General features: G+C 40.2%; 1 protein-coding gene across 4 annotated transcripts in view; it reads right to left on the bottom strand.

The window, feature by feature from the left end:
• Positions 1 to 16363, bottom strand: part of ARHGAP20 (Rho GTPase activating protein 20) — a 60953-nt gene that overhangs the window by 21428 nt on the left and 23162 nt on the right. For all 4 annotated transcript variants that reach the window (XM_027677247.1, XM_027677251.1, XM_027677248.1 and 1 more), the window contains 4 exons: positions 8948 to 9118; positions 3671 to 3820; positions 1741 to 1782; positions 690 to 774 (listed from right to left, as the gene is read on the bottom strand). In XM_027677247.1, coding sequence (XP_027533048.1) covers positions 690 to 774; positions 1741 to 1782; positions 3671 to 3820; positions 8948 to 9118 — 448 coding nt within the window. The remainder of the gene's footprint in view (positions 1 to 689; positions 775 to 1740; positions 1783 to 3670; positions 3821 to 8947; positions 9119 to 16363) is intronic.

The raw sequence follows: 16363 nt of genomic DNA, 5'->3' as shown, positions 1-16363 counted from the left end.
CAGATACTACAAGAAAGAAAAGACAAATGTAGAAGAAGCAAAGGAAGAATGGATGGATTATCACTGAATGCTAGGGTATCCCTATAGAATTGGCTACATGCAAGAATTTATTTTAAATTGGTTAATAATTACTTAGTCAAAAAGGTGTAAATCACCCTGTGAATGACCTTTTTTACTACTTATACTTTGCCTATAAATTTACCAGCATCAATTAGTTGATGAAAAACATGCTTAAGGCAATTTCAGGGTGTTCTTTCACACTGCTTTCCTGACTTAAGATCGCTATAAACAATAAAACACGCTGCAGCTTTGCAGAATTGAATTAAGGTAGTTATGGCTTTAGATAAGATTTACAAGCAAAAAAAGGGTATATTGTGCTGGTATTTCTGAAGATGCTTACGCATAAGTTCCACTAGAGGTTTTTCTTGGAACTTCACACTGTACAGTCTTTAGTTTGTATGCCAGAACCATTATTTCTTACCAAGCACACTGTCTTTAAAATGGAAGTCATGTATTAAACACAGAGAACAAACATTTCAGGGCTGCGTATGCCAAGTCTTTTCAAGGTACTGAATCCTTAAAGGAGATTGCAAACCAAAGGAACCCTTTCAATATCCAAAGGATTTGCAGGTCACTAGCACTCATAGGTGATGTGGATTTAGACCCCTGTTTAACTCAAGAGCACTTACATATGCACAAGTTCCCACGTCTTTTGCAATTATCGTCACAGGAATCCTTTTAGGATTGTCTTTTTCCTTCTCTTCTCTTATTCGACTGACAAAACAAGTACAAAACAAGTAAATTTTTAATATTGCAAATATAAATAGCAAGACATATTTAAATAGCAATCAAGCAGTAACTGGATAAGAAGCAGACTGTTTGTAGATGTACTGCAGTAGATCTCTGAAGAAAAGAAAGCATCCAGCAGCAGTATCTGGAAGGGATGCCCGTTGTGGTCCGCAGTAATCCCCTGTTGTACTGAAGTTCATTGTAGAAATCAGAGTAATCAGCAGAGAAAGTGAATAGAAAAAAATCAAGCTAAAACTACCCATCATCATGATGCCTCAGTCTACACTAAAAGCTCCTATTGGAATCAGTTACCTCAGTACAGACTAATTCAAAGGACTGAACAGGAGAAGAGTGAACTGGAAATCATCCCAGTAAGAATGATTTAAACAATCCAGGAACTCTGAAGAATCAGATTAAGACAGAAACCTCAACCAGAAGAACTGGTGACCAGAAAACAGAACTATCACTAATAGCTTTCTGCCCAGACACTGAATGAAATAAGACAGCTCTATTTAGACAAACCCTCCCACCACACCCTCCGGCTTGGGGTATGTTCTGTAAGACCAAAATATAGCTGGCCATGAGCAGCAGACAGGTTAGAGCAGAGGTCCTGAGCTGGGCTTGCTTAGCTACCATCACCATGGAAAAAGCTCCAGGCTCAACTAGAGCAACAGCAGCAGAGGCTTCTGATGCTGCATTGGGAAGGAACAATGTGTATTAGGAATTGCCCTGGTTTTGTGCTGAGCAAGGAAAGCAATTCCCTCCTTGCACAGTGATGGTTGCATAAAAGGCATGCACCATCTTCTGCAGGGAGAAGACAAGATATTTTTTTTCCTAATAGCACTTGGAAAGAGCTCATCTATCACGATGGCATAGGCACCACAGCTTCGGAACCACTGGTCTAGACTGGGACTCTTTTCAATGTCTTTAAAGACCATACAAAAAAAGTACCTTTGCAAAAAAGAGAGCCATGTTTCCTTTTGTTCTGCAGACCTGAAAATAAAAACAAAGCAGGGACAAATCAACCATCATTCTAATACCAAAATAGTCCTCGTACAAACCACAGTGGAATGGACTGTTTCTTGGTTGGAATTTTATAAATACCTACAAAAACTAAAAGATTTATCCAGATTTGAATGAAAAGTCTGCTTCCCTGCAAAGTAAACTGAAAAGCCTACCCATGGAGACCAAAAGCCCCAGTTACCAGTTTCTGTCACAGAATTCAAAGCTTTACCAATGAATTCAGCAGGAAAAGCATTGACTTCTTAAACTAGTGTCCAAATAGAAGAGGAGGGCACTTTAAAATAAGAGGTTAATTCAAAAGTTTAAAGGTATTTTCGCAGTACACAGACTTCTTTCCACTTTCACTATTCTAATTATCTTCTTATTTATTAGTTGTTTTGTCAGCACATCACAAAGTACACATAAGCCCATTGTGCTTAGTAGGGTTTAACTTTGGACATTTTAAGGCTTATCTCATTTATCTTTATCTCATTTATACCCTTTCAAGGATATCAAGCTATCCAGTCAAATGTAGCTAATAATAGGACTGTTCAAGGAATCTAACCTAATTTTGCTTCAACTTTCTTGATTTAAATCCTGTCCCAGATGGAGTAACTGCTATTCCCACTGCTGCTTTTGTAAATCAAGTTCTTCAAATTTTCAGAGAAGGCATTTAGGGAACTACAAACCTTCTGAATGATGCTGTGAGGGGAATGCTACAAATGTAAATGCTACAAATATGACTCTGCTTTGGCTGTTTCAGTTATGTTGGACAGGCATCTATGGACTCACCCATGGCATTTTAGATTTTTCGGTGTACCTCCAGACATGAAATAATTTCACTGCTATAAAATCTCTGACTGTTTCTTGATTGAAGCTATTGCTTTCCTATTCAACTACTTTCGGATATCTATAAACGATCACATACTGTCTCTAGATCAAAGCTCATGTTTATTGGCAAGAGTTCAACTGAAAATCAATTGAATATTTCATCTCTGTTTCAGGGCTATTAAGTGTAAAAAACATAAACAGCACAACCATCTCAATAGAGTGCAGCATTGTACACAGCATTCTCTTTGGCTAAGGACAATGTGACACAGAAATTAAGCTGGATACTTCAGCTTTTGCTCTCTGTGGATAAAGAAGAAAATGCACTTTCCAAGACTCAGACAAATTACCGTGGCTAAGCAGCTGGGATTTCAGGGGGATGTGCCCTCCCCCCTCCAAAGTGACGACAGAGCCCTCCTGCTGAGACTAAAATTAGCCTAATCACTGAAATTACCTCTACAGCCCTTATGTGTACTACAGTCAATGCTGTGAAGACAGATGAAAAATCTTTCTATTAAAATTCAGAGATTCTGCCTTAAGAGGAATTTTGACATTATCTCTGGCATAATTAAATTGAACAGAGAAATAGGACAAGGTCAGTATTTCACTGTATGTTTCCTGCTATTTCCAATACATGCTCTTCTGTTTAAAACTGTCTTATGAGAGTCTCTTTGATCCTTTCATTAGCTTGTCTGTGTAATATTTGTAGTTCATCTTATTAATTAGCCAAGGTGTTCATCAAGTTATACCAAAAAAAAAAAAAAGATAATTTCCACTGAGCAAGTTTGCAGCACAGACAGTGCTTTGCCAAGTTACATATTTTCTCAATTTTTAAAATTATAAGTAAGTACCATCACCCCATTTGCAGGGAGACAGAAGATGAGGTGTGGAAGGTGACTTGCTCACAGCAGTAGAAGGAATTGGTTTAACAATCAGCAAGTTGCTGCTCCCCACATTCACTGGTGTTGAAATGAATCTGTGATAGTCTCATTACCTGCCAGCCTAAAAACATATAAGTAACTTGGTAAATAAAACATACCTCAATTCTTACCTGAAATTTGCCACACAGTTTGTGGTGGGCCAGCCCAAAACAAAGGACCTCTCTGGGTCTGTGCTGCCTTCACATACTTCTTCTGTACAAAATGCTGTCCACATCTCACAGAGACGTGCTTGGCACTTTAGTTTGAAATGAGAGTGTGACCTGCAGGCAGAAAATCATAGGTAAGTCACACACATGAAAACATAGCAAGACAGATTAAACAACTAGGGATTTTTCTTCCTTCAGGCACATGTGAAGCTTGCATTGGAGCTGATAGAAGAAACTCTTCTGCTTCAGTTAAAGAAAACAATGTTTTATTGGGTTACATGTAAAAACATATCAATTTCTTATTTGAATGGGATCAACAGACTTATCTGTGGAATAAACAGATAGCTTGTGGCATCCCTGGGAATCACTCTTCTTGGGGGAAAACTTCTGTTCATATCTAGAGTTCTTCTCCAAATCTCACCATGAGGCAAAGATTGCCACTTGTACTTGAGTCTCCTTTCAGCGACTTTAATGCTATTGAGGAGTTTATAATACAGTTCTATTGCTTAGCCCCAGGGTCAAAAACTATGATGAGTTTAGGTAGTGACAACTAGGTCAGGGCAAATGAAGCAATCCTGAAGAAAGAACAAGCAGAAAACTGCCATTTGTGTTAACCACAGCACAGGTCACCATACAGCCTCCACGAACTAGCTGCATGGTAGCTTTAGGTCCACATCACTCAGAGAATGAGCCAGAACTTTGTGCATTCTCAAAATATTCACTCATCTATAAGGAAGATACACAATTTCCCCAATTTTTAAAAATTTGGCCCTTCCTGTGTTTTATCCTACTAAACAATAAAGGTCAAATTTACACAATTTCACATTTTAATTTCAGCTCTTTTCTTCCACCTAATTTCTCATTTTAAGTCTCTTTCCTTTGTAGGATTGGTGAGCGCTAGTGCTATGTGAGAAACAAGTAAAAACTCAAAGTCAATGCAGCTCTGTAGCACTGCAAAAGCCACTCACTTCAAGCCTTGCAGTCAGAATTACCTGAGCTATGGTTCTCCTGGGACAGCAGGGAAAGGCTGGAGGAAAAGTGTTCCCTACCTGAAACTGAGGGGACATGCAAGCAAGAGCATGTCAGCTCACCACTGTGTTGCAAACATGATGGGGACAGTGCCAGGCACCGTGGTGATTAGGGCTCTATAAATAAATATGCCATGTAAGCAGTTTCCTAGAGCTTTGATACACATGGGCTACCTTCTCTGAGATTAGTCTCATTTACAAGGTATTTGTCTTAGAACAGACTGAACTAATACAGTCGGAAACACGAAAGCACTTGAACCTTGTGGCTTTCAAGAGGACATAGGTGAACTTGCAGTCAGCTGAACCCTGACCGTCTGAGGTTTCCAGTTGACATTGTACTAACACGTGTGGCGAGATGGTGTGCAGCAATGCTTACAGTGTTGGGCAAGAAAGGACTGTCAGTGTATATCAAACCTGGTAAAAAGATACACTTCAATTTGATTGTCATAAAATACTGTAAAATACCATCTGAAGTTCCTGTATTTTTTAAACTAAAAGCTAAACAGCATGTTCAGCTAAACCAAGACCATGGTGTTTCCTGATCAGCTGAACATTTCACCTCTCTTCACTATATTATGTTCTGCTACCCAATCAAAGAGAAACTTAAAGTACAGGAGAATGTTTCAACATGCTTGTTAAAAATTAGTTTATGATGCAACAAGTAAGGTCTGTCAAGAATACAAAAATAACTGCATTCTGACTGACCACAGAATGAACTGTGAAAATGTAGATTTACAAAAAAATACAGCTGTGAATTCTAATGTAGATGTTAATAAATGGATGTCTGGTCTTACGCCACTGAATCAGTCTGTTGATCCTTTCTTTCTCCTTAACTTTTTTTTCCCATTACCCAGTACAGTGAACACTCTACATGTTGTTTCACCTTTTTAACATTTACAGTTCATAAAGCCAGATCCCTACAGTGCCAGTAGCAGGTGTCAGCAGGGTGTTGGCAGAAGCACAAGGATGTTCTCCAATCATGCTTGATGTATGTTCTTACCCTTTTTGCCATGCCTAGTCACAGCTTTCAGCTATTATCAGTATTCAAGTGGCCTGCTTTCCAGAGGCACTGAAACAGTAGCCTTCATTAACATCTAAAGACCCTGAAGTATATTTTTATCCCTATCTGCCATGACCTTTATGCAATCCATGGGTTCTCAGTATTTGTGAAAAGTGGGCCTTCTACTTAAGTGCCAAAGCATTACCTCTAAAAATGAATATATCATTGCTGACTAAGGAAGCAGCATGACTGAACGTTTTAAAAATGGCCAGATTAAAATCTAATTAATATTGTATATATTTTTAAGGAAGTCCCCTAGCAAATGTTACTGTAAACATCAGGCATATCTCAAGTCCACTGAAATCAACAGAAAAATCATGAACATCAATGGTGTAGGTATTGATGCACTCCATGCAAGGCACTTGCAGTTCCTTTTTCTTGCAACTGGATACTTTGCAACCAATAACAGATGGAAGATTAACTTCTCACTGGATTTGCTAATCTTCTTAATACGACCCTGTGACAAAAGCATTAATGGATCTACTGTGAGACTGCTACTATAATTCCATGTATGCACTCAACCACTAATTTCCATGTCCAGACATGTTGGGAAAATAGCCTTAAAAGGCATGTGTATATACACGGGTGCATACTACAAAGGAGAAAGAAGAAATCATTTCTCTGTGACTTCCACACAAAAATTTACGTGAGAAACCTTCATCATTGAATTGACAGATCCTTGAAGTATTTACTCTGCCAAATAAAAACACATGCTCTCTGTAAGAAATCTAATCAATATATAGAAAAGACTATATAATATTTTACATACATAACTTCGATTTAGTGAGGAAAAACTCTTTCAGTCAATTCATTTGTGACTTAATCCCCATATGAAGGCAGTGAAGGACAGGGCAGCAGAGGAGCACAGCATGTGAGTATTATTCTTATTTTTTATAAGCTGGTATAATGCATGATCAGAAAACATAACAGTCTACATTTCAGAAATTATTACAAAGTAGCAAAAAATTAACCTAGAGGTCCCTTGTCCAAAGTCATATATGGACCAGTTGTGGAGAGGACTTACCCCTCACAAATTTCCATGGGAACAATGCCAATTGGCTGCCTTTAAGCAGGAGCTCAGTGCTATACAGTACTTTACTCAGCAAGCTCAGAGGACACAAGATACTTGTTGCTCTCTTTAGGAAAAACTTGTACCTGTTTGCTGATCATACAAAGACTAAGTATACATGAGCTCCCTTTGTACAGTTACTGGCTACCTGCAGCTGAGCCGACAGGAGCACAGCACTGAGCTGTACTGAAGATACCGCAGGGGTTCATATGCCTCAGATCAAAAAACTACTTAAGACAAAAAGAGTATTACAAATTTTTAGCACCTTCACAAGGAATAATTCTGAAGTTAAGTCAGATTCAACTGCATCATGAACTCTGTCCTGGTCTGACTGCTTTGACTCTGCACCAGGCTATTAAAAAGTCAATAGCAATCAACAGTCACGGCCACATAGCAATACACATGCTCAGGTCTTCCATCTAGGAACCAGCACTGGTAAGACAGCTTTAAAAATGCTGATTTTTAAGTAGTATTCATTAGTGACAGCTCTGATGCTTTAATTGCTGACAGGGTAGCTGTAAAGAGAACATCCCAATTAGATCTTCAAAATACATGAAGTAATATCACTCAAAACACTATTTTTACCATTTCTAGCAAAGACTTGCCCCCCCCTGCTTTTTCACATGTAAAAGCACAATTGGTTCTCTTCCACCTTTTTCAAACATTGCAGTCTCTGCTCCACAATAAATCACATGCTGTAAGAGCTGTTATTACTCCCTGGGGACCAGGGTTTTGTGCGGTTACACTAGTAGTGCTTTCCTATGCAAATAGTCCCATTGGGACCCAGTCAAACCTGCAGTAATGTGCAGCTCAGCTTGGGACTGTAACACAGCTTCTGCTCAGCATGCTGACCAGGGTGGGAGGGATTTACCCCTTCTGACTTCAGTCTTCTACAATTTAGGAGCTAAGCTATGCTGGATAGCCAGTGTATGGAGTGAGAGACCCCCAAGAACCTGACTCTCCTCACCCACTATCGACAATCTTTCAGCTCCAGGTGAGTTTGCTGCAGTAAGGTGCTGGTTTTGCCTCAGTGACTGTAAGAGGAGCCTAGAAACCTGGGTAAATTGCAAATAGTTCACGTTTTAAAGCTGAAATTAGGTGAGGTGAATTCCACTCTAAACAAGCAACAAACATAAATCAATACAGTAACAATGTTGTTATTGCTACTGCTGGTAGAATAGCAAGATTTCCCCTAAATATCCTTACGTTCACCACCCACCCATAGTGGAACATGTTTTGTGTAAAACATCCTCTGTGTTGTCACACCACATCAAGTGAGGGAGTTCAGCTGGGAGGGTTATGTTTACCATGTGTGATTCAAACAGACAAGGCTCAGATTTCTACAGAAAACACAGATTTCTTCTGGCTTTTCCCAGAAGCCCCTGAAACAATTGCTTAAGCGAAATGACACATTGCAAAAGCCTAGGATTCACATTGAGATTGCCCACCCTGTGAAACCACAACACAGTGCCTTACAGAGAGTGAAGCTACATCAGGATTTTTTATTATTATTTCCCCATAACCCATAACAACAAGTGAAAGCACCCTCTAAAATTGCCTTAAACCACAAATGCCGCATGAAGCTGGCATGCTAAACACAGCTTGTAAATGTGATTTAATTGTGAATGGTAGAGTGAATAATCAGAGCTCAGCAGCAAGCCTGATTACACATGAACACTACCCAGACTGCCCAGCATCGCTTCCCCTTCCCCATGCTCCTTCTGGCACAGGACAAACTGCACAGACATACACTGTAATACCATCTGCAATCTCTATTTTCATACAGCTGCTCATAATTGGTGTGTATCCAAAGCAGCTTCCAGGTAAGGGTTAAGACCTCTAACCCCTCTGCGACCCACCACTGGTGTTATGCACATCCCATGGGACTGAAGATGCCCTGTCTAAAACATGACAAGTTGAAGGTAGCACAATGGACACAGCCAAGCACCAGTGAGTCTTTTCTGTGACGCTGCACTCCCAGAGCAGAGAAGATTACACAATGCAAGCAATACATCAAAGAACATCTGATACTTCCTTAAAATGTTGCATCCTGGAATTCCTCTATGGCTACGGGCCATACTCACTTGGACTTGGCAACAACCAGAATGTCTGTGAAGAGAAAAAGGTGTCGCTCCTGGGTTTGCAGACTCGTCTTCAGCTGCACATGGCCATCCAGGATGAACATTCGGTTGTGGCATATGAAAGACTGCACAAGAGGCCATGCCTCTGGGCTGATGGGGGACAAGCAGCCTTCCCTGAAAAAGAAAATAAAATAAATGGGATAAAGAAAATCAAATCAGTCAGTTGCCTATAAATTGAGAACCAGGCAGTGAATTCCCATATCTGCTGCCAAAAGGCAATTTATTTGACCACATTTCAGTGAAAGGTGAAAGAGACTAAGAGGATAATTCAGCAGTCAGATTCTGACACAAAATCTATTAGGGACTGTCTTCACTGAATCTTTTACAGCCTAACCACATTTAGCATTTAGCAAAGGACAATAATTTAGACATTTTATCTTTTTGTATTTGCTTCCCTTTGTATTGAAACCTTAGACAAAATACTTCACCTTCTCTAGGCTCTCCAAAAAGAGAGGAGACATATGCATGATGAACAGATAACTGCACAACCACCTTGGTCAGAGTAGGACTCATATTCAGGGTTAAAAGTGATTTATAGAAAGTATTCCAACCAAGGACAAACATAAGGTGTAACTGAACCTTGCTAGAGACAGACCACGTACTAGATGCAACACGAGACAAGGCTGCTCAGCCTTTCTCTCTTCCAGCACACAACCCGCAAACATTGAAGTAAGCTCCTGTTGCAGGTTTTGGTTGTGTGACCAGAGCTATGCCTGTCTAAGGCTGCTGGGTAATCCAAACCCAGGTCTATAGGGAAAAAATCAGGCTGTCTCCTGGAAGACATTGATCTTTTCTAAGGAGGTATTGCAGAGTTTATAGTCCAAGGTGGAGACATGATTCTCTCAACCCCTCCTGTTCTCCATGAAGTAGTGGAATAGTTATTGAAGCAGAAATAGTTTCCCTAGCACGATGGTCAGCTCACTCACCCAGACAGGATATCCCTCATTTCTGAGTCTAGCTCTAACAAATGACAATTTATATGGAGCCGAACCGAAAGAATGTGAGGTCTGAGAGGATGACACTCCTTCTCTAAGGCTCAATAGATGCTTGTTGCAGGTCAGGCTCTCCCTTTGAAAGCCAGAGACATGGCTTCCAATTCTTACAGGAAAGTGAGAGAACTGAACCTGGATCTCCGTCACTCTGGTGGACCTTAAATAATGAATTTCTGGATTAAAACCAGGATCCATCAGTATCTTCACTCATGATTTTAAAATCCAACTTTCCAGTTATTTGCTTTCCCTAGAGATGCCTCCAAGTGAACCATTTCCCTTTGGTAAAATGGATCAGTTCAATTTTTATTAAAATGTATTATTTTTTCTTCTTAAAAGAAAAATTAAGCTAACACTTGGCAGGATCAGCTTGGCAAGGACAGGCTGAAGTGAACAGCTTTGCAATTCTAGTTTATTCCTGGCCCCAGTGGAATGAATGACAAACACCTAATGACTTTGCTGGGAGAAGAAATGGAGCTCATACAGTGAAAGTCACAAAACGAAATAGGAGGGAAATGAAAGAAAACAAGAGTGAGCAGAGAAAACCTTCAAAGAAGGTCATAAACCTTCTTGTACCTCTCTTAGAGCCTAGATGACTCACAACCCTCCTCTCCTTGATACTTGTGGCTGGATTATGAAGGAAATTATTTAGGAAATCCTGACAGCTGGGAGAGAAAGGATAAGCTCTGAGATTGGCCTACATTAGCAGGACATACTTTCATTGATGTGCAAGGAGCTGGTGAGGATCTCTGCCTGCTGGGGAGAGCCTTGTTTGGCCTTGGATTCCCCTTTCTGGCTGGGAATCTGAATTTTTGAAAGAATTCCTCAACTTATTTTGTTTTAAACTATGTCTTAATCGTGTCTTTCATTACATACCCCTTCAGGGGAGAGAGAAAGAAGCAGAAGGGGTGTTTAGGAGTGTGGAGGTTAAAGCAGAGAAAGGAGTTTTGGTCCAGTGCAACAGTGATACATGCTGTGTGGCCAGCAACAGGAATTAGAGGAACAACAAGCACCTCTTCTACCCTTCCACTTCCATGGGATGGGAATTTGCCAATTCACCAGTTCACTGGTGAGTGTTAGGCAACTGGGACTCCATTTCAGTAACTCCTTAGCAGCCTTTGGCATAGAAACTTAAGCAGAAATCAGGAACGATGATGAATTGACCTGCATGAAAGCCATACATGGTCCTTACCTCAAAGATTAAGTCCGTGATATAGTCACTTGCATTTGAACCCAGTACCAACAACAGCTAAGAAAGCCCTCTCCATGTTACACTGCTGTAACCAAGTTAGCAGAAGCACTCTTAAAATCATAGGGTCAGGCTTTTATGTCTCCATATAGGCAACTTCATTTGATTATTCCTGTTTGTGTATTTTCTACATCCTGATTTGTAAGCCCAGGAACCTCTCAAATTAAACTAAGAAAAATCTTTGTCATATAGGTATGCAAATGAAGGTGTAGTAGGTTTAGTAATGCCAGTAGGGTCAAGCAAATTGAACTGCATTTTGACCCAGTGCCTTTCAAGCACATCTGTCATCTGAACTCTAAAACACTCTTACATACTCTAATATTAGGGTTTACCTGATAAGCCTTATTAAAAAAAAAAAAAGGAAAAATATTTTCTTCCCTAGAAACTGAGTGGAAAAAAAAAATCAAAGTCATTAATTCATCCAGAATCTTTTAAGGCCTCGGGAAGAAGAAACACGGAGGAAATTCATGTCAGCAGTGCCAAAAATGTTGTTTGGAAAGCATGCGTTTGATCCTCTCAATTATATGTTCTATTGTTACAAGACGTGAATGAAACCAAGTGTTGTTACATTGAAGAAAATGCAGATCAGTAATATCCTTGGGCATAGGGATTCATGTGAGAGAGGTATTTCTGCAGTTCAGTTTTTACTGGCTCAATGATTTTTCTGGCCACTAAACGGGTCTAGTTTTGGAAAAGTGCTAAGTACACAAGTGCTAAGTACTGACTCTTTGAAAATTCCTTTTAATAGAGTTAGGCAAAATTCTGTACTTAAGTCAATGTGATTTCTGATATAATTAAAAAATAAGTCAGCGATATAGGGCTCTTTCTGCCTTCGCTGTATTTTCCTAAAAGTCACTTTATGATTAAGACATGTAGAAATCCCACAAAGTAACATCTTTCCAGTTTGGCAAGAAAAAAGCCATCACCCAGGTTCGTTAAGAAAGAACTGTGAACTGATTCCCGAATAATGGGGATAGACAGGGATCCTGCACAGCCAGCAATCAGTCATGTTCCATTTTGTGTAGAAGCAAGGTTGACACTGATATTTTGATGGCATTGGCATTGTAAAATGCTAATCTTAAGCAGACATTTTTTCCTAAAATACTATTTCGGAAGACTGAAATTGCTATGTGGGATTTTAACTAAGGAGAAACTCTTGTAGTTTGAGGATATCTACAAGATATTCTTGACTTATTCAGAAAAAAACTAAAATCATTGTACTGGTTGAAATTAGTGTAAAGATAATTGAAGATTTCTCTCCTGGCATTTCCAGAACATAAATTTTTGCACCTGTTATTTTTCAAATTAATCAAAATAGGCATTTTGTGCTTATTCAAAAGACACTATGATTTAAAAGAACTCTTCAGTTTTGTAGGTGAAATATATGAAATTGAATTCCACACTAGTCAGCCAAACACTGAAAAATACATTCCAGCTGCATTCAGTGTGAAAGCAAACACATCAATGCTCACTTCATCGATCCTGTATTTACCAGAAGCCATAAAGTACAAAAATTACTTCTTTTTTCCCCTGCAGAGCTTCCTTGGGATTTCCAATAAAACTGATACCTAAACAGCATGACCTACAAAATGTTTATTCTTGGTGTTAATGGAGATGTCAGCTTTATTATTTGTTTGTATTGAAAACAATGAAAGAAATTATACTTTCTTAAGGAGAGTTTAACAGCCCACGTTAAGTGGTTACTAAATCCATGATCCAAATGTCATTTATGCCAAAGGGAAGCTTTCCCCTGATTTCAGTTGATGATTACTTCAGCCTATCGATGATTTAGATTAAGCTATAAGATGCCTCAAGGGAACAATCTGTTCCGAGGTGGCTCAGCTGGAATGAGCTATTGCAGGTATCTCAGCTGTAAGACATCCCTCTCAGAGACTGCTCATGCTCCATCCTAAACCTCACTCCATTGTTTTATTTATTGTTCTCTGCCAGAACTTCTCTCCGCTGATGATATCGCTGCAGTCGCAGAAGTTGATTTCCTCTTATGATGCAGCACCAACACTCTCCACATGACTGATACCTATTGAAATAAAATGCCATTTTGCTTTTTAACCTCTGAAGTCCTTCACGAGAGGTAGGTGAGAAATCCACCTTTTCAGTAGCAGAGTAGTAAAATGGTAGCTATTCAAATGGCTGAAACCTGAGTCAGCCCAGCCATGTGAGAGGCTGCACTTGGTCTGTCAAACACACATACATAATACCTTTCCAAATTCCTCTTAGAGTGAACAACTTAGCCTTTATTAATTTCACACATATGTTCTGTAAGCAAAACTACTGCGTGCCTCCAGCAGTGCTGAAGCCTGAGTAAGGACAGAAGCTCTTCCCAATTTTCATAGGATCAATCATAGAATCATAGAATATCCTGAGTTGAAAGGGACTCAGGAGGATAATCAAATCATAGAGTCATAGAATAGTTTGGGTTGGAATTGACCTTTAAAGGCCATCTAGTCCCATCCCCCTATAATGAGCAGGGACATCTTCAAACACATCAGATTGCTCAGAGCACTGACCAACCTGACCTTGAATCTTTCCAGGCATGGGGCTCTTAACACCTCTCAAGGCAACCTTTCTTATAGGCCACCTTTAGGTACTGCTCTAAGGTCTTCCTGGAGCTTTCTCTTCTCCATGCTGAACAGTTCCAATTCTCTCAGCCTTTCCTCACAGGAGAGGTGTTTCAGTCTAATTATCTTAATGGTTTTCCTCTGGACCCTGTCCAACAGGTTTATGTCTCTTCTGTGCAGAGGACCCCAGAGCTGGACACAGAACTTCATGTGGAGTCTCACCAGAGGAGAGCAGAGGGGCAGAATCACCTCCCTCGACATGCTGGCCACACTACTTTTGATGTCTCACAGGACACAGTTGGTCCTCCTGGCTCCCAGGGCACTGCTGACTCATTCAACTTGCCATCAACCAGGATCGCCAAGTCCCTTTCCACAGTGCTGCTCTTCAGCCCCTCATTCCCCAGTCTGTACATACATCTGGGGTTGCCCCATCCCAGGTGCAGAATCCAGCACTTTGCCTCATTGAACTTTATGTGGTTGGTGATTGCCCAGTCCTTTAATTTGTCAAGGTCTCCTTGCAGGCCTCCCTGCCTTAAAGGGAGTCAACAGCTTCTCCTAATTTAGTGTCGTTGGCAAACTTACTCAGTGTACCTTCGAGTCCTGTATCCAACTCATTTATGATGATGTTGAAGAGAATGTGCCTACACATATAGAGCTTGCAGCATAAATCTAGCCTTGTCTTGGCTAAAGGCTAGAAAGGCCACCAAGCAGAACCCCTGCCAACTCTCCTCACAGTGTTCAGAGACAACAGAACTTATTATCTATATCTCAAAGGCCAGTTTTGAATGGCTTTAAAAAATGTGCAATGTATCTTTTAGGAATAATAAAGTCAATGAATTTTCAACCTCAGTGTCTCTCTGTAAAGCATTTACTTTACCATCACTGAGTCACAGCTTTGGGCTAGAGCAACCCACTGAGAGAAGCAGGAGCTACTCACATCCTTTCAAGGCTAGTGAAAACAGCAGCTATCTGCACAGTAAGAAACGTCTACAGTTAAGCCCACATTACGGATTTTTGCCAAAATGGATTATCAGTCAGGGACAACGTGTGATTTGTGACCATTAGAGACATCCCCAAAAGCAAGCCTGATCTAGAAGGTAAGTTCCTTCATTTTCTTAATAGAGCTTGTATTGGAAATCAGGTAACAATATTTGTACTTTTTTTCTGTGCCTCCTACTCAGACCCTTAAGCTCCTAAAAGTCCTGTGAGAAGGAACTTCAATTACAGCTTAATAGATGCTTGCTTCACTTATTTGCTAATGAGGCAGGTCCTGCTAACTGGAGCTTGGAAGCCAAGATGGTTTACAACTGGAAATCCTTTAACACATAAGACATATTACCCATATTGCACAGCTAGAGGGTGTTTTGCATTCAAGATACTTAACTAAATAAAGTACTGAGAGCAATTCTTTAACTAACCAAAAGCAAAGAGCTCCAATTTAGTGTGCAAGAGCTCACCAAATAAGATGAGATAAGACGAAAAAAAACCCCAAACCCCTAACACAGCAGCGAGTACTGATCTGCCTTGAAGGGCTACTTATAGTGCACCACAGTGCAATGTTAAGATTGTCAGGACTTTGACACATATCAAACTTCATTATAAATGATAACTTGGATGTGACTTGCACTATATTCTAGCCAACTTGACTAAATCACCACAGATTTTGACAAAATCATCACACAAAACAGAACATCACGTTCTGTATGCAAAAAGAAGAGTGAAAAACAAAATGAAAGAAGAGCTTTTCTTGTACACTGAAAAGAACTGTCCGTGCTTGGGACTGAACATAAGACAATGGAGATGGTCCTGCTCATGCTCCCAATTAATTTAGCCTCTATCATGTTGCCAGCTTATTAAAGCATATGGCTTGAAGATTCACTCCCCATGCTAGAAGGGCTGTGAAGAGAAAGGAGGCTACAACTGCATTACACACAGTAGACCTACCTCCAAAATTTATCAGCAAGGGACTTCATCTTTGAAAAACAGCTGAGGAACAAGCAAAGCCCTGTGTAGGTTCTTAATCATTTGCTCAAACCAGTTGTAGATGGAAAAGGGCAGAAACGGAGATACTACATGGTTCTGCACATTAATGCTATCTAGCTGGAGATGTTCTTGTGACATGGCTTCTTGCTTGGCACAAACTCACAAACCATCTATAGATGGAGTAAGGAGCTGAAAACAGGGTGCCAACAGTCATGCCCATTTCCCATGACTTGCTCAGTCCAGCCTGCTCCATCCCCACTACCTGTTCAGCATGACCGTGCAAAGCCCCATTGGCTTCAGGGACAGGCATTCACAGCTCCTCTCACCATAAACTAGGCAACATGCAGACAAGGTTCACCCACAAAGAGCAATCTGCAGCTCAGAGCCCTACTTAGACCAGCAGATATTTATATATACATATATATAAAGATGCTATGCATTTTTAAAGGTGCTAACTACTCCTTTCTGTCACTGCCTCCCAAACATGGCCAGTGAGTGCCCTCAGTGAGTCACTCACATGCTCAGGATCTGCCCATTTCAAGTCCTCATCATCCAGAAT

The sequence above is a fragment of the Neopelma chrysocephalum genome, unplaced genomic scaffold, assembly GCF_003984885.1.
Source record: "Neopelma chrysocephalum unplaced genomic scaffold, ASM398488v2 Primary Assembly neopelma1_43, whole genome shotgun sequence".
Classification (NCBI taxonomy): Eukaryota; Metazoa; Chordata; class Aves; order Passeriformes; family Pipridae; genus Neopelma; species Neopelma chrysocephalum.
This window is presented reverse-complemented; position numbering and strand designations above follow the sequence as displayed.